This window comes from Tamandua tetradactyla, chromosome 18 (assembly GCF_023851605.1).
Source record: "Tamandua tetradactyla isolate mTamTet1 chromosome 18, mTamTet1.pri, whole genome shotgun sequence".
In the NCBI taxonomy this organism is placed as follows: domain Eukaryota; kingdom Metazoa; phylum Chordata; class Mammalia; order Pilosa; family Myrmecophagidae; genus Tamandua; species Tamandua tetradactyla.
In genome coordinates this window covers 27,016,705-27,041,079 of record NC_135344.1, presented here as the reverse complement: position 1 = coordinate 27,041,079, position 24,375 = coordinate 27,016,705, and the positions used below count along the sequence as shown (strand labels likewise).

Sequence of the window (24,375 nt, the reverse complement as noted above, 5' to 3'; positions counted from 1 at the left end):
GATTCTCATTTGACTGGTCTCAAATAAGGGCCCAACTTTCTGTATAATAAACACACTGACGCGTGCACACTCACACACTCACACATGAACACACACATCTTGCCCAAGAGATATTTGTATAAAGTCAGAGTTGTTAACCATTGTTTTAGACTTAAGCTACATCCCAGAATAAAATAAAATAAAATTCCTGATAATCAATGTTGCAATTCCAGGTAAGGGGAATTTCTGGGAGATTGTTGGCATCATCTTGTCCAAAAACAGTAATCTCGGTAAAATAAAAAGAGTTTGCAATCACCAAACGCCTTATTCAAGGCAGAAAAAGAGGTCAAAAGCAAAATGACATTTTTTCCCCTTCAGTCATCTGCAATGATGTTGATTTGGTATTAGCAATTAGCTGTAGTATTAAGGTTGGCCTATCTTGAGAAAAACTTTATTTCCGCCCATTTCAGTTTGTCAGACTTTCCATTATAAATCTTATTTTCTCCGCCTGTAAAAGGAGTATGAGGTTGCAATTTGGCACGAACATGTTAATGTGGGTATAATTTCTGTATCCCAATTTGATTTAAATTAATTTTGCCATATTTAGTAAGAATTGACAAAAATCTTGTATGGTCACTTTTGTTTGTCAGTTGGTTCATTTCACTACACAATTTCAAGTTTTTAAAAGTCACTATGTTCATTTCTGACCATTTCATATCGATATGCGTGGATGAATTCATACTATTCCATTACTATTCTTAACGAAAACAACTCAAATGGTAATAAAGACTATGCTGGCTTTCGTTTTCTTGCTAAAATAACAATTTTTTTAAAAGTCACAAGTCTGTCGCTAGCGGTATTAAATTCACATGAGAAAAATAATGTATATATATATATTTATCTGGATGTAGTTTTGAAACAATACACACCTCAAAGTAATAATTTATTACTCCAGGGCAGCATTTTATTACTTGTTGCTGACTGCTATTTCTCTCTATCAAACAAAAGACTACTGGGACTAGCATAAGCATGTTCACATATAACCCAGCTCATCTCTTCAAATCCACAGGACACATGATTATAACACGATAATGCAGGCTCTGGCATTCCTTAATCTAAAGGTTTTCCATCCAGCATCTCTGTAATGCAGTAAGAGGAGAAAAAATGTGTCCCCTCCATGAGAGTCACTCACCTTGTCACACAGTGGGGAATCATTTCAGCTGTGATCTGCTATTTAGACTTGAAGCCCAAGATACCCAGACTCTGCCTTCCTTTTGGGTTTGCATAGCTGGTGTGGTAGCCAGGAATTCAGAGAACAACCGCACAACTGATTCCCAGGAAAACACTCTAAGGTCTATTCTGTTCTCAAATTGCACAGAAAGCAGAAATTCGTAATATGCACAGTTTTAATCTTCATTCCCCTTTTCCTCAATCAGGGAAATTCTGAAATTCACGCTTTTATTTCTCCTTAAGTAATCACACTACTTAGGGATATTGCTGAGACCACGCTGAGCAAAGTCTAAGCAGGGTTGATTCTCGCAAGACTCACAACCATGAAGCAGAAATAAGAACGTAAGAATCTCCACATGCCACAGCTATAGTACAAGACTTTTAAAGCAAAGCATATGCAGCCATAGTCATATATACAACAGAATTTTCCTGGACATGAATGTCTTAAAATGAGCCTCCCAAGGTCCCGAAATTCACCTATCACAGACAGTCCACTTCTGTTCCACCCTTCCCCCCTTCCACTTCTCATCTCTCACCTTGTATTTGCAAAAAAAAATTAACTTCAGTTTCACCCGAGGGAAGTATTCCCCACAAACCGAGGGAGTGTCTGTGTCCCTGCACATACACAGACAGACTCACGCGGTCTGGATGATGCTTTCACAAGTTAAGGGGCCTCACGCTTACTCAGCAGAGGAAATCTTTGTGTCTGTGAGGAATCACGCCAATTCCTATTAGTAAGAAAGGATACAGGGGCGAGGAAGCCTATTCTTTCATTGACCAGAAAAAGAGGCCCAGCAAAAACAGAGACCTCTTCCATGACCATCTGCAGAAAGGAAGGATGTTGTCAACTTTCTTCTCCCCCAAACTCTAATGACCTCTGCCTTGACCCTCAGAAACCAGATACACAGGAACAGGCTCTTCTGCAGGGATCGGGAGCTTTCCACCAGAGACGCAGCACCGAGAGGCTTGTCGCCCAAGCTATCTACCCAGAACATTTGCACTCACATTCCAAAGATGTTTCCGTTGCACTGGAATGGCTGTAAATTTCTTTCCTGCAGAATTCTTTCCAAACAAACTGCCATGAACTGCCCTCTGCAGCCTGTGCAGTGAGTTCTTAACCAAGCACCGTTCACCTCATCTCAAGAAAGCTTTTAGAAGCCGAATACCACTAAATTGGTGGCTCAACCAAAAGAGTAAACTTTAAAAATGCAAATATATACGGAAAGAAAAAAAGAAAAAAACCCACCAGAATTGCACTTTCTACGTCTATGACAGATGCGTAAAAAAAGCTTCCTTCAGAGGTTCTATTTAATTGCTAAAACTAATGTTTGCTTACATATTACAGGGATATATTAAACAGGTTGTCTAAAAAATTCAAAGTACATATTCCCCCCATATCACTAAAGAAACCAGGAGAGCCAGAGGGTTTAAGAGCAAGCATTCCCTTTCCAGCACAGAAAAAGAGCGTACACTCTTTTTGGATGAATAATAAAACAGTAGAAAGCTCTAAACACTAAAGAGGTCATTAGATCGTGTCAAGAGTTTTCCAAAGTAAGAAACCAATGTTCTTATAAAAAGATTGCCTAAATAGTAAAAATCCAACAAGAACAAAAAGATTTTAAACATATGATTAATACCAATTCTGAAATTAAGAAGAAAGCATCTATAAAACCTCAACTGTCTTGAAACAAAGCTTACACTTTGGGCTATTGATAGTATTTTTAGAACTGGGCTGTCTCTGGAGAGTTAAAAGTATGCAAATGCGGAGTGCACAGAGGCACAAACACACACGTGCTATACCTTTGTATTACACTGGCATTTTATTATTTAATTAAAGTACTCTTATTTTTCTAACTGACGCACACTTCCCTTGAGACGGCTTTTTGCTGTTAGCCTGCTGGCCTTGACTTCCAGCCAAAAACAATTCAGAAACAAAAAGGGACAACAAATCATATTTTCACAGACATTTTTATCCCTCAATACAACCCTGTTTTCACACAACATCATACAGCCCCTATGAAAACTATAATTTAGGGCAATAGCCACCCAAACCCAGGGTCTGACACATAGCTCCAGAATGTTTTTCCAGTGTAAAAATTCTTAAGTTATCAACTGCAAATAAACTCTGATACGACCACTTTAACCGACATCCCTGGTTTGCAAATAGTGACACTGTTACCGGCTGATGGATTAAAAAATAAGAACAAGCCAGTGAATTTAATCCTGATAAGGCAGATCTCACGATGAGGTGTTTATTGGTTTAAACCTCTGTGCTATTTCATTACTTTTTAAAAGACATACTCATTGGCAGACATCGCATCTTAGTCACCGTCAAAAACACATATTTACAAAACAAGCTGATTTACAGGGTTAATTCTTTCAACCCTTCCACAACTGAGATTCTCACTTACCTGGTGGCAACCCTGTAAGTTTGATTCTCTCCCATAAGATGAGTATGAGCCCCTTTCTGTTTTACCTGCCAAGAGAAACAACAAAAACGGGTAAATTGTGTTTTTTTTTCCTTTAAAAAGAAATCTCCTCCAGGTACCAGACATCTAATTCTCTTCCCCGATGATGTTTACATACGTAAAGTAGACACTACCGGCAATGTGTGCAAGCAAGAGAGGGAATAACACTTCCTCACTCTGGCTATGATAAACTGGAAAAAAATAGCCTTCATTCCTATTCTTAGCCAAACTGCTCCACACTTCCAAAAACTGTCATTCCAATGGCCTCCACTTTCTCTAACAAGCAAATTGTCATTCCTTATTTTCACTTTCTTTCTCTCTCACAAAATTTAAACAATTCCATTTTTATTTACACAGCAGGCAAATTATCTATGTAATGACCCCAGCACAGTAAATCCCATTGATTATATTGACACTTAATGGTGAGGCCAAAGCTAATCAATCACAGGATCTCCAGATGGTGAATTTAGCAAAGAAACTATTCAAAATTCTGAGTCTCTCTCTCTCACCCAGTCACTCAAACTCTCTCTCCCAGGAGTAAATCCCATCATGATCAAGATGATGATGGGATTTGCATGTGGGAGAGAGGTTCTCTGAAAAACTGTGCACTCTGAACCCAAGTTCAGATTCCACCAGTAGACCTAGCAAGACAAGGGATCAATGTGAATGTTTTGTTCGAGTTCTAACAACCCTCTTTTAATTTGCAGACTGTTCTACAGAGATGTATGGAGCTTCACATGTTATTTGGCCACATCAAAGGATAAAATAAAGGCTGCTCATTTGTTTCTTTTCCAAGCATGTTTAGCCTTAATAATGAGCAGGAAAGAAAACAAAACCACACTATAAGAGACCTAAGCAGTAGAGTTCAGAAAGTGACATATGAAGAGCCGTAACAGAAAACTGACCCACACTAGGTCTTTAAAAAGGACCAGTGAGACAGCGAAGTAGAAGAACACCAATCCCATCCCGTCCAATACTGCAGTATACATACTTCTCTGAGGCTGCAGCTTTAAGTAAATTGGCTTCTACTGAGGATGGCACTATTTTTTTTTCCCATCTGGGAAAATTCAAAACTAGTATTTGGGGGAACTGAATGGGTAAAGCATATAGCACCCAAAGATTTCTCCTCTCAATTAAACATAACAGAAATGTTAAAAATATTAGTCATTTTTATCTCTTAGATCAACGACAGTGTTATTAGAATGTGCCTGCCTCACACTACATAAAGAGTGAATCTTAAATAAAACTTACATCTGGTCAAAAGCTCACTTGTATCTAAGTCACTATACATAAAAAATGGAAGGTGATTTTCTATGAAAGTCAATCTTGAGTCTTAAAATTAACCCTCTCTACCCAAGTATTAACTTTTCCACTGATTGCACTAAATCCCAAGCTTGGAAAAACATCCCCCTGCTCCCCACTTTTGGTGTAGTGTTCAGTGCTAAGTATAAAATCAATGCTATATCAGCTTCAATTCCACTGAAACAGGACACCATTTAACAGAATGCCAATCTTGGGTATCTAAGAGAATAACTTTCACTGTGTGAGGATTTCATAGCAAAGAAAAGATGCCTTCACCTGTATATGCAGCAAAAATGGCTCTACAGACATACTTACTCTTTGGTACAGATCAAATTTAAGTACTTACACCCCTTAACTTTTCTTTATTAATATTCCTAAAAGAAGAGGCTCAATCTTTATAAGCCTGTCCTTAAGCTCTTGTAACCAAAAAAGCTTCATTCAATACAATGACTACATCATTCACTTTAACCTAATATTCATTGTTTAACAATTAGATAGATAGAGAAGTAGGCAGCTAGATAGGTAGGCATGTAAAAACAAACAAAAACAAAAAGATAGATAAACAAAAAATTAGAATTTGCTCCGACTTTCTAGCCAACTGAACATTTAGTGTCCTGTTTCGGTAAATTGCAAAAAATTGAATTGTAAAATGCAGTTTGAGGAAGAAAGGACACCTTTTTTTTTTTTTTTCTAGAAAGAATTACGGAAGATATCTCCTATAGAATTTCACCACTCAGTGTTATTTCACAGCCCGAGTTCAGCACATAGAACTGGACAGAGAAATTTTCCTACCAGGATTTTTATCACCTCCTGTACATACGTTGGGGCTACTCCTTTCAGTATTTTACAGCTAGCAGGTCAGTGCAAAGAGTAAGAATTACAAAAAAAGAAAGAGAATAAGATGGGAGAGAGAGGAAAGGAGAGAAAGAGAGAGAGGGAGAGAGTGTGGGATAGAGAATGAGGGGATAGGAAGAAAAAGGAGGAGGGAGAGGTGAGGAGAAGAATATGAATTCACACTGCAGAGTCCCCAAAGTACCCTTGGCTGACTGGACCCAGCATTCTTTACTATCATATCAGATACAGACTTGCTTAATCTTAATTTTGGTTGTTAAAAAATATTTATCCAGATACAAAAATAAACCCACTGTAAATTACAAGTTGTCAGGGTTAAAAATCTACTCCTGTTTGTGTGGGGGAGGATAAGAGACCAGCATAGACATGAATCATTCTCAGTAATTTGAGTGTTTCCATGACATCAATGGGCACTCGTCCAGGACTCTGTCGAAGTCTGCGAGGTACCAAAGAGGCAGCGCAGCCCGCAAGAGGTGGGAGGTGGCTTTTTTTTTTTTTTTTTAGGATTATGCTCCTTGTAAAGATTTCATCTGTAGCGTCCACTTTTACCATCAAATAGATTGCTCTGGAGATCATGAGTGAAACACATTTCATTCTGGTAGTGTAAGCCTTTAACTTTATCACATCTTTTTGTTCCCAAATTCAACCATAAATCTGCCCTCAGAGCCCAAACCCCTGTTCGGGAGCAAATAATCAGGGAATATGGATAAAACCCAAGAAACACCTAAATAGAACATATCTATTCCTAACATTTTTTTAATGATGAAAAGCAGCCATTTTAAAATGACACCCCAGTTTCTAGGAAAAAAATATCTTTTGTGTAAACTATTCATTAGAAATTAGCTGTGGTCTTGATGCTGATTTTCTGCTTAAAATTCACTGTAACATTTGTTTCAGATAATAAAATTTTCTGGAGTGCCGATGACATGTTTGGGTAGGATCGGTAAGTAACTAACTATCTGTGCTCATGAACACAAAAGCTCCTAAATATCTGCATTTACTCTATGTCAGGCATGGGTTTTTGTCACTTGTACCAACTGACTGGCACAGACAGCTTCTTTCCTTCTTTCCCTATTCTTCACCACCCAGCCCATCCACCCCCAATCCTATAACCACAACAGAGATTTGAAAAAGATAAAGATTCTATTTTTCCAATATTTAAAAGAGATAGCAGTGATGAACAAACCCAGCGCGTTCACTGCGGAATTTTCGAGACAACCCTCTAGTACTAGAATGCGACAGCCGCTGCGGATATTTTTTGGCACAAAGACAATGGTGGCAGTGCCAAGCCCCATGGCTAAAACTACTCAAAAGAGGCATAAGGGTAGCATTAATCGCTCAAGTCTTTTACTGCATGGAGTACTGTTGTCCATATTTTAAAAACTAAAAGTACCCGTTAGTAACATTTGTCGTATGCCCATAAAGGGGGAGGGAGGTTTCTGAAATATATACTAGAAACAAATCTTGTCAGGCATTTGATTCATTTTTATACCAAAAAGGACCAAATGTTAAATTTTGCTGCTGGTGACTATTTGCTGTGCATGAAACGAATGATATGACCTAATGGAGTACACTGAAGGCTGAATGAAAGCTATAGAGAGGATTTCATAAACTAAGTCGACATATTGGCTAAACAACTTTCTTCTGAAAAAATTATATATACAAGGAACATGTAATACCATGTCACAATTTTTTAAATTAAACAAGAAAAATGCTGTAAATGAGCAGATACAACATCCGTCAATCAATCCTTCTAGAGACAAAGGACATCAACACACAGCCCCTTCTCTAGAACAAAGTCGGCATCTATAGTGAATAAACAATCCAGAAAGTCAACATGTGTTTTGTCCAAATTGAACCCATCAGCTGTTGAAACCTGTATTTAAATTTGATGATTAAAATGGCACCAACTGACAATCAATAAAGGATTCGCTTGCTTCTTCTGGAGCCTTTGAAAAAGTGATCCAAGCAGAAAATAAAAGCTACTTCTAGTTTTTTTTTCTAAGGCCATTAGCTTTGCTGATCTATTAGAAAATCATTTATTTTGTTTTTCCAGGAAGGGCAGAGAAAAATGTTTTCAAAAAATTTTTATTTGGAGGGGGGCAGTACAGTTAATAATCTATAGAATTGCAAATTTAGGATTTTATATTCTTATATTATTTACCATTTGACTCACACTTTTCTTCCAACATATCCATGGTATCCTATTATAAGGGAATGCCAAGGGAACTGGTTGATAATGAAAATATTACATGAAGGAAAAATGGTTTCATGAGTCCATTCAACTCACATGGATACTTCCAAGAAGTATCATCTTTGATGTATGACCACACCTAGACACACATGGCAATTTTAAGTCACATGAAAAGAGCTAGAGGCAGACAAGAACAAGAACAACTTATCAATAATATGATTTTTGGAGATAAGCTATGCCATAGACAATTCCACTAGTGGTTGACCAGTAGGATAATAAATAACAGGATCATGAATCAGTTTCTAGGCTTTCATTTTTAAAAGGCTACTTGAAAAATTATACACAAATGGTAGCTATTTCACTCATCACTGAAATATCTGCACCTGTATGGCAGAATATACCAGTCTGTGAACAGCCTGGATGAAAAACTATCTGATGCTGCAGGACAATACCAAGCAAGGCTGTTTCACTGTTAATCCTCATTCTGGGAACTGAAGAATGAGCCTTTTGTTTCCTGGCATCAGACTAGGGAACTCATCATAAACATGTTCAACTCAGAATAAATCTCTGTTCCCTTTCCCAACACCAATCCACCTCTGGTTACCCTATTTTTTTTTTTTAATATTGAAAGGGCTACTTCATTAAATAATAACCAGACTTTTTAGTGGTTCTGACAACATACACGAGGTTTTTACAGTCCTTTCATCTTTTGCAGATTTGTTTTTCCTCCCCTGCCCAAGTAAGAACAGCTGAGTGCTTATCATGTATTGATCACTATCTTAATGCCTCTGTGAAAACTGATTTGTTCAATCTGCACAATAACCCTGGAATCAGGTAATAGTAACACCATTTTACAGACGAGGAAACTGAGACCAAGAGAACTCCCCCAATGTCACAGAGATAGTGGGTGACAGAGCCCCAAGAGAACCCTCAGAGATCGATTCTAAAGGCTGTGCTCTCAGCACTAAGCTGAGAGACTACTATATAAACTTTGAAAACAAAGAAAGTAGAGGCCCAATACCAGAGAGTCACAAATCCCCGAGCTCAAAACTTGGGGATGAACTTGATATCAAATTAATGAAAGTGTCTTATAGGTGGTGATACTTTACATTTACATGGTGTTTTATTCCTGAAAGGTCTCTAGGTGCTTAATAGCTTTACAAATGAAACCCACAGAATTAGTGACATCTTCCAATAAACCGCAACTATCTCCATGTTAACTCAAAGCAACTAATTAACAACAACAACAAAAATGGCAGAAAACTCCATTTCTACACATTCCCTATATGAGCAATATGATTTTGTATTAAAATGCATACAGAGAAGAGTGAAAGTAAGGACATAATTATAATATAGGATAGAATAGCATCTCCCACAAGCTGTCTTCTGTGGACCAGTAGCTGTACAATAGGAAGGCTAATTTAAAAGATCTAGAAATCATTACAAGCGATCTATATCCTTCTCCCAGAAATTTATATCAGTTAAAGCCTCTGAGAAGACCTTCAGTGAAGATATCTATTTAATTTGCTTTAATCCAGGGTTTCCTAAACTTACTTAAACACATATACCTGCCCCTATCTTTTTTGCCTAAGTCCTGAAAAACTTTAAGAACTACTATTTAAAAAAGAAAAACTTAGTGCTATGTTTGTAATTGTCTATCAAATAAATAATGAGTTCAAAAACTGAATTTTAAGGCATCTAAATTGACCAAAAAACATTTTTTGACTGTTTATTTTCTGATGGCCTTATTGGCTCACACTGTTCAGAAACAACAACCTTTGTTGTTCCAGCTAGCTGGTTAACTTTCATTTTTCCTGATTCAGGTTTGGAAGTGGGAGTCTGGATTTGTAGGAAAACAGGAGTTGACATTATTCTTCCTGATTACAAATTTCAAGAGAAGAGCACAGGTTCTCTCCTACAGAATCTTATTGTCCTGGGACAACTCTCTCTTCATCCACGGGTATTAAAATGTACCAATATGAAATAAATTCCATGCTAAAACAATGACAATTCAGTTGACTCCAGCGAATAAACTAGTCATTTCATAGCCTAGAAAATTCTCTTCCCCCCTTTCTTCCTAACTTGAGACAGAAATTGAAATAGAAAGGTGTGTGTGTGTGTGTGTGTGTGTGTGTGGACAGGTAACCAGACACACAGTTTGCAGCAAGGGATAATGGGAAATAGGAGGCTAGCTGTTATTCTGGAAAATATTGGCATTAACACTCTTTTCATTGTTGTTCTTTAAGTCACAAAAATAGAATAGTGCAGTAATGGTCTATATCTCTGATCCTGTTGGAAAATTATGAGTTTTGGCTGCTTTTCATCACTGATTCACCCGACCTTGTCAAGAAACTGCACTGCCTTCAAATCAGTGGGTGTGCTAAAACCCCAGATGTGCTTAGTATATCTTGAGGCACCATCAAAACTCTTTACGTTAGGGGACTATTGAATCTGTATTCAATGCTATATTGAATGTAGAAGCTAGCAGTTATAAAGCATTTTATAGTATGCAAACTATTTAACTTACATTATTTAAGACAAGCCACCCAAAGAACTCATTAGATGGACATCTTAATCCCTACTTTTAGAGATGAAGTCACAAATATTCAGAAAGTGTAAGTTGCTTATACAGACATAAAAGGTGATACAAATATTTAGAAATGATGCTAGAAGATAAACTTCCAACTCCAGTGCCAAAGTTATTTTCTATACCATACCACCTCCTTTTGGGGTATTCTAGATGCATTACCAACATCTACTAGGATTTAACAAACATTGATCCTTATGCCTCCTTGTTACCACAACTTTCCCTGTAAATAATTTTAATTCAATTCATAGTAAGACAAAGAATTCTCAATGCCTTTGATGGATGAAATGAGTGAACATCATCTGGGTACACCAAAAACCACCTTCCCAATGCAGAGGAAAAATAGTGCCTTAGATTATTACATGTGCCCTAGACAACCACAGTCAAAATAATCCCCTCACTCAGTGTCATACTTAGGAGAAGCACACATATTATCAAATTAAAGCACATGAGTTTTATGCTTTCTTTTCCAAATGCAGGAAAATCTTTCATTGAAAATAACACTAATTCACAGAGTGTGCAATTAATCAACATAATCATGGGGATAACTTAGCTGTTTCGGGAGGTGTGTCAAATAACTCTTCAAGGCCACTAAAGTACCACTTGAGCCACCAGAGTAATGATTCTCTGAATCAGCAATGTGTACAAGGGTCCCCCAGAGACTTGAAGGCCTAAGTGCAACCCCAAAATCACTCAACTTCTTGTGATGATTAACTTACCACTGGCTTTATGTGAGTAATATCTTAATAAAACTGCCTTCTCTATTTTAAATTTTTCATTCCAGTTTGTTTCTATGATGATTGGGTCTAATAACCAGGGCAGTTAATGATATGTGTGACCTCTGATGAAACAATGTATGAGTTGAAAGTTCATTACTCATTCAAAAGAACATAACCATTTTCATATAAAAATGAAAAGGCCCATCTTGCCATACATATTAAAGGTATCAAAACAAGCAAAAATAAAACATTTTCACTGTATCATAGGCAGAGAGGAGGATACAGGATGGGCATGGGAAAAAGCAATTCCCCACAATTTAACTCTATGTCTAGCAAACCCTACTGCTTCTGAGAAACAAGAAGAAAACTCTCCTTAAAAACAGTTTCCTAGGTTCTGTAGCCCAAGATATTTGGACTCAGTGGAGTGAGGTCTGAAATTCTCTCCCTCTTATTTTCTTTTAGATAAAATTTCACTGGTTATTGTGACAAGTCAGGGATACGAATAATCAATTTAAGTGACAAGCAGAGATCTTATGAAACTTGCATTAGATGAGATTCCAATAAACCTTGCAACCTGGTAGATAAAAAAAAAAAAAAAAACAGATTCAACTCATTAATGGGATTTTCAAAAAGACAAAATTGTTGATCCCCAATGCCTTTTCAGATGACTGCATTTCATGGAATAATAACAAAACCTTTTTTTTTTTTTTTTCAGTCTGCTAGCCTTCAAATTTGTTCATCTCTGCTAATAAAGACTGGCTGTTTTAAAGAAGTTAATTTCACATTACCAATTTCCTTAAAAATTGTAGTTTACTTTCCTCTACTAATCTACAGTATCCTCCTAAATGGGAGTCCTGGACGTAGAAGGATGCTACATTCTCTTACTCAGAAGACTGACCTGCTCTGCTCGGAAAGTACCTCTGATTGATTCTAGGATTCCAACAACAGAAGTCACCTTTGGAATCCATGTCCAATCTCTAATAAATCTTACTAGGTCTGTTAACTTAACAGGTCTTTCCACCCAGGCATTGTCCTTGGTCTGTGCTCAGCCACTGACGGTATCATTATAATTCCATGCAGAGGGAAAGAACATGGTCCTTTATTCATTTGCAGAAGGTCTGTGCTGTGTCTGGCTGGATCCAGGAAAGACACCATCACATGAGTGTCTAAATTTTTTGGTAAGTTATCAACAAATTTTAAGAAAATCAGCAGCCATATTTCACCACTCAAATCACCCTCACTAAACTATTTGCCAATAATTAAACTGTATATTCAAATAGAATAGTAGTAATAGTAAATGAAAAACAATGATAAACACAGTGGGACAGAAAAGAGGAAAAGGTTTAGTGTTTGTCTTGTTGTAAAGAGTGCATACAAAAAAAAATTACATATTTCAGCACTGTGCATGTAGACAATGACCTCAATTTTCAAGCTGAGTTTACAACTAACAGGAATAAAACATTTATAATTTCTTAAACGACATGCATTTGATATGATACTCTAGACGGCATAAAAAGAAAGGGGCTGGGAGAGGATCACGAAGATTTTCAATATAGTATATACAAATACATTATGCATATACATATTACACACACACATACACACATGAACACACACATACACATCAGTAACATGCTTATTCCAGAGAGAAGACAATCCAAATTCAACTTGTAAATGTATCTGTAATATATTAAATAATCCTTTCGATAGCCTGAGTACTGAATTACAATTGGTTTCTATTGCCTACACACACACTACTGAGAAATTGAGGGAAATAGTCTAGAATTAAAAATACATTTAAGATTAAATATAGAACAGATTGTTAAACCATTGGAAGATTGCTAACCATCAGATTCATAGATTTATAGGAAAATGATACATTTTGAATGAAGACTATTCTTCAAGATCAACTTTAATAGAATGGGCCCAAAACAATCCCAACTGTTAGGTAAACAGGATCGAAACTAATGGAGGCTGACCACCCTGTGGTACGAAGAAGGTGACAGTTCACAATAAAATTATACCAACCAACAAGTCCCACACTGAGATGTTTAAGGAATAAAAAACCTCCCAATTACTGAATATATGAGCATGGCTAAATTGAGAAAGGAAGACAGGGAACACAGGAAGGAAGAGGAGAGGCAGAGGAAGGGTGCTCAGCGAGCAGAAAGGGGAGGAGAAAGGGGAATAGGGGGTGGTCAAAAGAATAACCTCATCCTATCAAAAAAATGCAAGAAAATAAAACACATTACATATAATATATGTTTACAGATGGCAATTTTCAATTCTGAAACTTACAAAAATCACCTGAATAGTTAGAAAGAGCTTAAAAAAATATGAACTATGGAAATAAGCCACTTGTTGGCTACTTTCTATGCACCGGGATCAGCCCTGGATCCCAGTTTAGGTGTTCGAAACACTAGGGAGTAGGCACAATAACATGCACCACTAAGGGGGGTAATGGCAATAAGAAGGAAAAACCCAGAGAAAAAGCACCTGACACAATCTCACTGAGGAAAAGGTGGCTCAGGAAAGAGGTATATATGGCATTCCCTGCAACACACCATTATATCTTTAATGGGAACTCATTTGTTAGAATGCAATTTGTAGTCATTTCACAAATAAATCCAAATTTTAAAACTGATACCAATGTGACTTATGTGAAATAAATTTAAAGGTAACTGGAAACGAAAATTGGAAAGAGGAAAAACTGGCAAAAACTTATGCCATTTTTTTTCTCCTTCCTTAGCCCTAAGCTCTTTAATCAGTCCATGTTTGGGATAGTTGCCTTGGGAGTTCAGCTGGCTTTTGCTTACATGTGAGAGAGATTTCCAATGTTAAATGAAAGAATGGTAAAGGTCTAAACTGTCCTCTACATGTAAATAATACAAAACTGACACAGTCAAGTCATTTCATCTCAGAGTTATACTGAAATCACTTGTACAAATTTAATTACTATCCAGTATTTAATGGAACCTTGTCAACGAAGACTGTTCACATTTTTAAGACATGTTCATTACATACAGCCCTGGTCTTTGTTACCAGGATCTATGGATATTCTCAATCCAAGCAATGGTAGAGGGCAGGGGTACTCCCTCTGAAAATGCCCTTGTCTAATTTAGTCTGGTCACCTAGGGATAAAAAGACCATCGTGATTTGTTCCTTTAACATCTCACACTCTATTAACAACAACCCAAAACAAAATAAAACAAAACGTCCCCTTCAACTGACGCTTCCAATGTCAGCTAGTGAACATAGCTTAAATTGGTCTGCAAGGACACAAAAAACACCTTTATAAAACATTAAAATGTAATTTATACTCATCTTTCTTGGCAAAGCATATGAAAACTCTAATGGGGAGTTCTTTGCTAGGGATTACCCACCACATCTAATACACACGAATATTTCAAAATTTCAATAGTTTATCCTTTTAGGTTCCATTCTCAACTTAGTCAAACAAGAACGCCTCTGTGTCATTAGGCCGGAAGAATGATAATGATAAAGGCAACAAAAATATAAAAAATGGTAACATGAAATCAACCACTTAAAAATCCAAGAGCGGCATATACTTTTACATGTTGCCTGAACTATTACAAGTCAGTTTAGCTGCAACAAACCAAAAAAAAAAAAAAAAAAATATATATATATATATATATAACACAAAACCAGCCTTTATTTCCATATAAAAACAAGTTAACTGCCGTACTCAGTACTAAGCTACAACTTTATAACAACTGAAAATACCTGAGTTTTTGTGTAATATTGCAAACAAAACCAAACCGAAAAAAAAAAGAACAAACCTGAAATATAAAAGGAATTAAGAACCATCACCCCTGTCCCGCCCCCAAGGAGCATCCCGTCAGTTCAGATCTGAGCAGCCAGCAGAGGGCGTGCATGACCCAATGAGAACCGGCTATGAGCAGGCACTCCCCAAACTCATTCAGTACTAAACCTGACAAAAACGGAATGGGGGGCAGGGTGGGGTGGGGTGGAGGAATCATATCAGGGGCATTAAAAAACTAATGTCTTCAGTTTAGGGTTAATAAGAAATGCATTCTAAAGCAATAAGTTCACTTTCTTATTATTAAATACCAACTTTAACAGAGATTTCTTAGCTGCTTCATGAAAAGTTGTAATTCATTATAAAGAAATAGTTCTTTTTCATGAGTTCTGTCAGTTTTCAAGCCACTGTAGTTTTTATAGTCCTACGCCTGGAATTATGTATAATACACAAATTTGCAGAAGAAGTAAATTTACTACTGGATTTCTACCATATAAATAGTCATATTTTTGTGAGAATATGAAATTACCCTTTACAAATATAGCCTCTGTTAAGACACACAGACACACCTTCTCCATGTATCTCAAATAAACCTATTAATTTTGCAACCCAAAGGCAAGCATGCATGTACCATTTTATGGTTAAAATGAGATCTCTAAGTTACTTATTTTCCATTGATTTGTGTAAATTGTCTATTCTGGGCATCTCTGTATTATAAAATTTGCTTTGGAGTTATAACAGGTTAAATCAGAATAGTATCTTGTAGCTAAGTATGTACATGTATATATAGATGGGGCACTGTTTATGCTTAAGAAAGTTTTCCTATAAATGAAGAAGTCAAAAATTCCTGTTAGTACTTTCTAAGTTTATGATTTCAGAAACATCATCACAAACTGAAAATATATATATATATCTCATAAAAGCATCAAATTATAACCAACATCAACTAATATTATTTACTTTACAGATAAAGATTAAACAATTCATAGGCTCTTCCATCTCTAATTTCAAATAGGTTAGGATATAAGGGAGGTTTTCACTTAAGTTTCAGGATAGAATAATCAACTGCCACTTGTCTGTCCACATAAATGATCATTCAAGCCTTTCCTCTACTCACCAAACAAAAACAACGAAGTCACATAACATCTCCATCAGGTGATTCCATAAACACTCTGCAGACTTGAGATTTGAACTTAATTTACAGCATCTACAAACGAGGTGCTTTAGGTTATATGTAGGTCACAATAAATAAACTCATCTTTTGGCCAATGTTGCTACACTGCTTCTGCATAAGTTAAAATGACGATATTTTATTATTCCTAAGCACTCAATTCTGAAATGTTTGCACAGTCTGTTTAGTCCAGGCAAATGTAAATGATTCTGACATGCAGCCTGCTAAGGCCAGTGACAGGGATAATGCCTCTTTACGTGGGTAAAATCTTGTGACATATAGGTCACTCTCTTAAGGGGAATCAACTGCGTGTCTCTTCTTTGCATTTCCACCACAATCCTTCATCCTGCAGCCTGGAGCTGAGAGTGAAATGCAAGAAAGGAGCCGAGTGCTCAAAGCAAAAATCTGCTTCCAGGACAATCCATTATATCTGACAAGTTAAATGTTCCATGGTAGGCCATATGGCATCAGAGCAGGCCCGACGATGAAAGAGGGGAACTCAGCAAATGCATCACAATTAAGGAGTTTGGCTACAGACTTTACTTTGAATTACTTTATTTTTTTATTAAATTTTAAATGCTGTCCCCCAAATTCTCAACTGAATGAATGTCTTTTATGAGACCATTTTAAAAGAAGGTCTACGATTTATTTTCTCATCTCATGACCATGGGTACTGAAATCTAAAGGTGAAGGTAGACATATTTTTATCAAATGGAGTTTCAAAGAGGATGACCTGTAGTCTCATTAAAAAGAAAAGACAAATAATATGTAGCCCTGTTTTTCACTAGATGAGAATATTTAAATGAAGATGGTATTTAGATCAGAACATTTTTAAATGAAACTGATCTGAACATTAAATGAAACCAGTTTTCATTCTTAAGTCTGAAAAATTCCAAAAGCATATGCAGTTGAATTAACTGAAGATTATTTCAGTTGAATTTATCTCCTCCTAACATGTCACCAAAAGGAACTCTGCACACTCCTGCTAATACCATGTTCCGAAGACAAGTCTTATAAACCCTAGGCTCTTTAAGACACTAATTATTAAAACCTGGTTGTCCATAATAAATATTGTTCTTAGTGATCATGTAATGTAAATAGTATTTGTACTATAATCAAGGTATGCACTTACTACCTTGTAAGTCAGAGGTAAGGTAAGGTAAGTCAGAGGAAATTTAAGCTAATGAAATGACCAAAATATTTATCATTATACCACAGTATACCAGTAGACCATTTGTTTAAATAAAGAAAGCAAGTGTTTCTATTTCTCCAGAATAGTTCTTGGGAGAGAGAACTGGATTTGTAATAAAAACCGAAAGAAGTCTTCTACAAAAGTGTCCAAACTCATCTGGTCCAGTGTCAAACGACAATTTCTTCAACTCCCTCACTTCATGGGGATGACAGCATTCTTCAGCAAATTTTTTTTTCAATGCATAAATTGTAATGAATAGGTTCTTCTAAACAATGATGATTATCGTTTAAGTATTCCACACTGGTTTGCAAACTTGAAATTCACAATGATTTAAGAAATATGCACACATCTGTCCAAAAGAGGAGACGCTAACACTGATTTCTGTACACTATTCTCACTCTCCATTTCTCCCGAGGGTCACTATTTCCCCAAATGCAGCCGCTTCTGTCTTAATTAAGAATAACATTTTTTCAAAGCGCATATACAGATATTCTATAAAAATAGGTTCTTCTGCTTCATGTTTAAAATCACAAACACTTTTTTCTGGTGGTCCTAAAGTTGTCGTTTGTTAATAATCTAATGTGATCGTATATTTACACCTCCCTTACTTTTGAATATGAGACAATTTATTCAATTATGAAGATGGTAGGGAGTCATGACTTGGTAATTTATATTTTGAACTATCGATTGTTTTAGCACTTTATATTTTGTCAAGTGCTTTCACATACATATTCTTATAAGCTTCATCATAATCCTGTTAAGCAGGTTTCATAACTATTATCATTAATATGTTCATCCTATATGTGAAGAAAAAAGGAGACTCAGAGAGGTTAATTCATTTGCCTGAGGGCACACAGCTAGGAGGGAGACAAACTAAATTTTTCACCCAAGTCTATCTATGATATCAGCATTAAACTGTTGTGCCGTACCAAACATTACACAGGGAAGTAAGAACAAACAAAAGTCTGACTTTCAAAAATCCATAGGCAATGATTACTTATGGATGCAAGTATACATATTATACATCTTATTTAAGAAAGTAGCCTTTTGTTTGTCTGTTTGGTATTGTGATAATGCTCAGTTTGAAAAAGGAGACTGAATTCTATGCTTAGGTTTTCTAGGAGGAATGAGCACATACCTCAACACACAATTACACTTATGTATGAACAAACACACACACACATTTATAAAATGTAGCCACACACACTATAGCATCAACAGAATGCAGTGGGCCACTGTGTACAGTAGATCCTGTTGCTGTGTATCCAGATCCACATTTTTATTACTAATTAAAATGTCCAGATGGTAAAATAACACCTGATCCGAGGGGCTTTTAAGTACAGTAATTGTCAACGCTCAATTCCTACATTGTTAACAAATTGGGAAAATTGGCCTGAACTGAGTTTTATATGTACTGTTTCCAAACCAGTCAGTGAAATGCAGTTAAAACTTTATAATTTGAACATGAAAATGTCTACATTAAACACTTTACCAAGAAAAAAAGAGGAAAGATCTGACATTCAAATCATTAACATGAAAAGAAAGCTTACAGACTCCAGTAGAAGGAATGCCATATTACAGTAATACAATTGTGTAACATGGGGGAAAATTCATAAGAGATAATCAACATCCTATCATTTCATGAGGCCTTTTCACTACATCTTTTGCTTTACCGAGTAACTAAATTATAACCAATCAGTTTTTACATATATCTGTCTTTGAAGTTGTTCTGTATTTTATAATACACACACACACACACACACACACACACACACACACACACACACGTAGGTCTCAACCATATAGCAAAACATATATTATAAGCTTTTCAAAAACGTGGATTCCTGTATGACCCCGGAAATTCAGGTTAGGTCCTGGCTCATGAATGACATACTTTAGGAAATCACAAATGCATTTTAAGTGTTTAAGCAGTTACTTCCTAATCCTAAGTGGATTATTTTTCTCAAGCAAACATTTTTGCAAATATTTAGGTTGCTTTGACACGCAAATGTTCTCTCAAACATTTCCCTCAGCCAGCCACTGACATCACTCTACAAGACCCCAACCAATGGGAAAGTTTGCAAGGGAAATATGAGAAGCCACTGAACGAGAACACTGGCAGGGACACCAGCATCACTGCCCACAAACAAATGTTGATTTTGTTGCAATACCTGAAACAAAACCTTTGGATGTTTCAATGAAACATCTACCTTAAAATTCTCAGTCATGGAGCTCTAACACTCCTAGACTGATTCACGAGCTTCTGGGGAGAGTAAGACTGATCACACACACGTTTTCTATTTCAGAGTTCAGTAACTCGAGTAAATGTGGCTTACTACTGCTGGACAGTGAAAATCTCATCACATACATACATGTATACAAACATAAATAAATAAACAAATGAATTTATTTTTTAAATGTGGAAACTAATACTCAGAAAAAGCAACAAGCAATGGCACAATGAGGGTCCCAAGTCTGAACAATTATGTTAGTAGAGTACTTTCAAAAATGTTTTACTAAGGGAACAAACCAGAGGAAAAGTTGCCTCTAGAGTCATTTCTGCTTTGTAAATAACCCATGCAATTGAAGGTCTTCTAGAAAGAAAAGAAGGCAGGATTTGAAACTATACTGTAAATACAGTATGATTACAATTATCATGAATAAAAACAATCTCCAATACTTCCCGTCTCCCTTCCAAACCCTAATTCAAAAAATCCCAGAAAACTTGTTTTGGAAATAATATGATTGCTGATAACCAGTCAACAAATTATTTTAAAGTATTTCCCCTGTTCACTCAATCACAAAAACCACCCATGACTGGCCACGGTGAAAATAAGACCAAATTTCAGGATTCCATTTGCTAATACCATGCTAGGCATTACTTAGGAACATACGAGTAAGTATACATTTATGAATTTGATGGGAGGAGAAAACTAACGGTGAATTTATCAAAGCTTGGGGAAATTTTACCTTATAAAATTAAATGATCTGTTCCTCAAGGACTAACCTGCTGATCGACACTTGTTTCTCCACTTCTGCCACTGCTTCCTCATTTACACATATTAGAAGTGGTCAAAGATTTCATCAGATGTGGTTTTGACAACAGCAGCAAAGTGCCTAAAACCACAGATTTTAATTGAGCCCGAAATACAGATTTGGGGGAAAAAAGAACCAATCACAGCAGGAAGCGCTTAAAAAGACAAAAAAAAAAAAAAAAAAAAAGGAAACATTATCTTTAGCAGTTATTCTGCACTTAGTTGTAGCGTATGAAAAGAAAGTAAAACGGCTCTATAAAATGTCAGAATTAACCCATCGTTTCAGATTGCTTACAGGTGAAATTCTACCATCTGGATGGGCAGTTTGCCCGCATTAAAAAAAAAGAGGTAAATTAAAAGAAAAAAGTAGAGCCTTCTTATGCCTGCTATTTTAACACAATAGCATTTTAAAGGAAACAGGACAGAGCTACCTTCAGTCATGGTCACACACATTTACACACATGCATGTGTACACACACATAAACACAAATATGTTCTTGCAAAAACTGACAAGAAGTAGGAAAAGGCAAGGGATTGAAATAAAATTCTGTTTCATGGACCTCTGAGAGATGAATGTGGAACAAAATACAGTCATTCTTAATCACACGACAAAAAAAAAAGTTTTACTTTAATGTACTCACTAAATATGATGATACTTTTAATTTTACTTAGATATTCTAAAAAATAAGATCTAGCATATCAAAGTTTATATCTTCCTGCCACAAAGCATATAAAAATTCTTTATGCTGGGCTAGCAACTTTGGAAATTACAACTTAAAATAAACAGGAAATTGTATCTTAGGAACTCCCAGAAGTTGTTTTATATCATTTTAGAGTGGAAATGCTAATATATTTTATAATTATAAAGAAATATGCTTTAGTCTCCTTTTTTCTTAATCCTTATACAAAACTACTTTTTAAACATCTGTCCCCAAAGAAAGAACTGCTCTAATAATAATCACTGTTTAAACCTAAAGACAAAATCTGAAATCAGGTCAGAACTCTGTTGAGGTTTTTCTTTCTAAACTGAAGAGCCAGACAGAACTTTCAGACTAACTTTAACCTATTGATGTCAAAGCATGGTACCAAGCTGGCACCAAATGATTTTTTACCAATTTCAACTTCCACGTTTTGAAAGAAACACCTAGAGGGCTTATAAATTAATTGCTCCCTGTACTGAAAACTTGTAGATCTCCGTTCTGGGGTTTCTGGGTCTCCATTTTGATTGTGTAGTGTCTCTTAAAATTACATTTGAAGCACAGCATTAAACCAGAAGTGTTGAGTAAGAGAATTATGGCATATTCTCAAACTCTTACACTAAACCACAAAGAGAATAGATTTAAAAGGAGAAACACTAAAAAACAACCACCATCAAAAACAAAAACAAAACCCCACCCTGAATAGAGAAATAGAATACTTGCTTTTCTTTCGACCTTATGGGTAGCACACCGAAGGAGGCACCAGAAGTTCTAGCACAAATACGTGACGAAGAGTCGCTAAAAAGCATGTGGATGAATAAACTGTTGTGGCGTAAATTTGCCAGCTAGAGGACAGAACACAACACGCTGAAGCTTGGCTGTCCTAACATGTTTTACTATGTAAATTTAAATAGTCTGGAAAGGAAAAAAGAAAGAAGTAAAAAGGTGGAGGGTTCTTTTTTAATATTCCAAAAAAAAAGTTTGCCTGAAATTCTCATACTTGGGTCACAAGTAAAAGTACGTTTATTTCTACTTGTTTTCTGAAAAAGGGAACCTAGTTCTTAGGCTAATACTCATCACATGTTTCCTATGATGGAAATTTAGGGGGGTGGTTTAAAGAGTTAAAGACTCCCTACCATTAATTTGCATCTGGTGCTTTTAGTGTGTGTGTGTGTGTTTTTTTCTTCCCTGAAAAGTTGGCAGAGCCGCCGATTTTCCATAATGCAAGCATTTGGGAATTGTGAGCGGAATGAAACCGATCCAATCTCCTGACTGCGACATGAATTTTCATTAATTACAACCTTGTCAGCAAAAGCATTATCAAAGCTGAATATGAAAATGCTAATGAGTCCTCATTTGCATATTTTTCTTTGTTGGAATGTCATTAATTATTACATTTTATGATGATGAATGCAGCTGTCGAAGCTCTCCGATGCATAATTAGCCATCAGAATGCCAGGAGCCGATCAGCATTTTTGGGTGAAAAAAAACAAATTTCACTTCCACTCTCCCCCCATCCCAACACCACACATGCGTGCGCGCACACACACACACACCAACAGACACACAGCCTTGATGACGACAGTCCTGAGGTTGGACTTTGGGGAAGTTGAAAAGGGGTGGAAGGCTGGGTTTCAGGGAATTTATTTTTGCTTTAAAATTATTTTGTTTTTAGCCAATAATGGTCTTATACAATAGAAGCAGCTCTTAAAAAAAAATCGTTATTCCAGCTTAATTAATGCCACGCTTAATTATAACACCATGATGTCAGCGGTTTTAATTAAGTATTGGCTCTGTTACAAAAAAAAAAAAAACCAACCTCCTCTCTGCAGTAAGAGTCACAATACGCAGATTTGTGCAAATCATTTCTCCAAATTTTTGGTCTTCCATGGTTCATGAACTGTTCAGATATCAACACAGGCAGCTTTAAAACTCCATGCACACACGCGTGCGCAGGAGGGCACGCCCCCCCCCCAGCCACAAACGCAAATCAAGTAAAGGGGGAAAAAAACGCACTTTCCTACTACGTTACAGGGATAGACTTTAGAGCTTACCTACTTGACCACTTTTTTGAGCTAAGTGTAAGTGAAGATGACAAAACATAGCTCATCCTCTCTCAGCCGCTGGGAACGGTGTTTATAAGTAAAAAAAGAAAAACAACACAGAGCAGATGGGACCATTACACATGACCAAACCAATCAATCACAGATGAAGGGCCCAGGTGCAGCGCAGCCGTGCAACAACGCACCATTTCACAGTCTGTCAGACACACACACACGGTCGTCCATGAGTGACCCTCCTCGGCTCCCCCCGGACCTCATCTGGAGCGCTGCGCCCCTCTTGCCTGCCTATGCTCCAACTGACGTCTTCATAACCGCCCTGTCTTTCTATCTGCTTTGGCTCCTGTGAAGAGAGGAGGATGGAAGGGGTGGCGACTGGGGGGGGGGGGCGGCGGGGGAGGGGAGATAGGGACAGGGGCTCACATCATTGTCACTGATGAGGAGTCCAGCCTTCTTCCTTCTGCCATCCCCAGTGGCCCCTCCCTCCCAAATCACCATCACAATCACTTCTCTCACCACCATGAAGCTCATTAATTTTTAAGGGTGACTGCCTGGTTGCAGCACCCCAACTGTCTGCCATTAGACACAGAAATTTTGTTTGTGAGTTCCTTGTTTGTGAGAAAGAGATGTGTGTAACTTAAAGTCATGGTTATATAGAAATATTGGAAATTAATTAAATGGAAGTGGTTAACAGTACTTTGCATGGCCCCTCAAAATTGGGTAAAATGAAACGCTATTACCCAAAAGCCTCAGAGGTGTCAACTCTCTCAACATTTTGAGTCTTATATAATTTCGGTGGCCTTTGGATTCTTATATCACATGCACCCAGTGATACCTGAACCCAAATAAAATTGTACATATGCAAGGGTTGCAAGGTTAAACTGGCAGCACAACTGAAATACCAATTCAAATGCAAACAACTTCAGGATAAGATTCCCTCCTTAAACTCAGAATTTCTAATTCACAACCTAACTTTATGCTGGCTTTTGGTTTTTCCTTCCTTAAAAAAAATAAAATTAAAAACTCAGGGCAAAGGTGTGGGGGGAGGAAGGAAGCAATCAACAGAAGGGAATGACAATGCACAGCTCTGCAGCCCACCTACGACAT

The 24,375-nt window shown here is 36.8% G+C and overlaps 1 protein-coding gene across 24 annotated transcripts in view; it reads right to left on the bottom strand.

Moving 5' to 3' along the window:
* The window catches only part of TCF4 (transcription factor 4), a 463,737-nt gene that overhangs the window by 179,888 nt on the left and 259,474 nt on the right, over positions 1-24,375 (bottom strand). For 15 of the 24 annotated variants that reach the window (XM_077135388.1, XM_077135394.1, XM_077135390.1 and 12 more), the window contains one exon: positions 3,621-3,685. The exons of 1 other annotated variant lie outside the window; for it this stretch is intronic. In XM_077135388.1, the coding sequence (XP_076991503.1) occupies positions 3,621-3,685 (65 nt within the window). Of the gene's footprint in view, positions 1-1,745; positions 3,597-3,620; positions 3,686-3,795; positions 5,072-20,482; positions 20,643-21,931; positions 22,817-24,375 lie in introns of those variants that run through there. 8 more of the 24 variants (XM_077135408.1, XM_077135405.1, XM_077135407.1 and 5 more) reach the window with 8 other exon arrangements.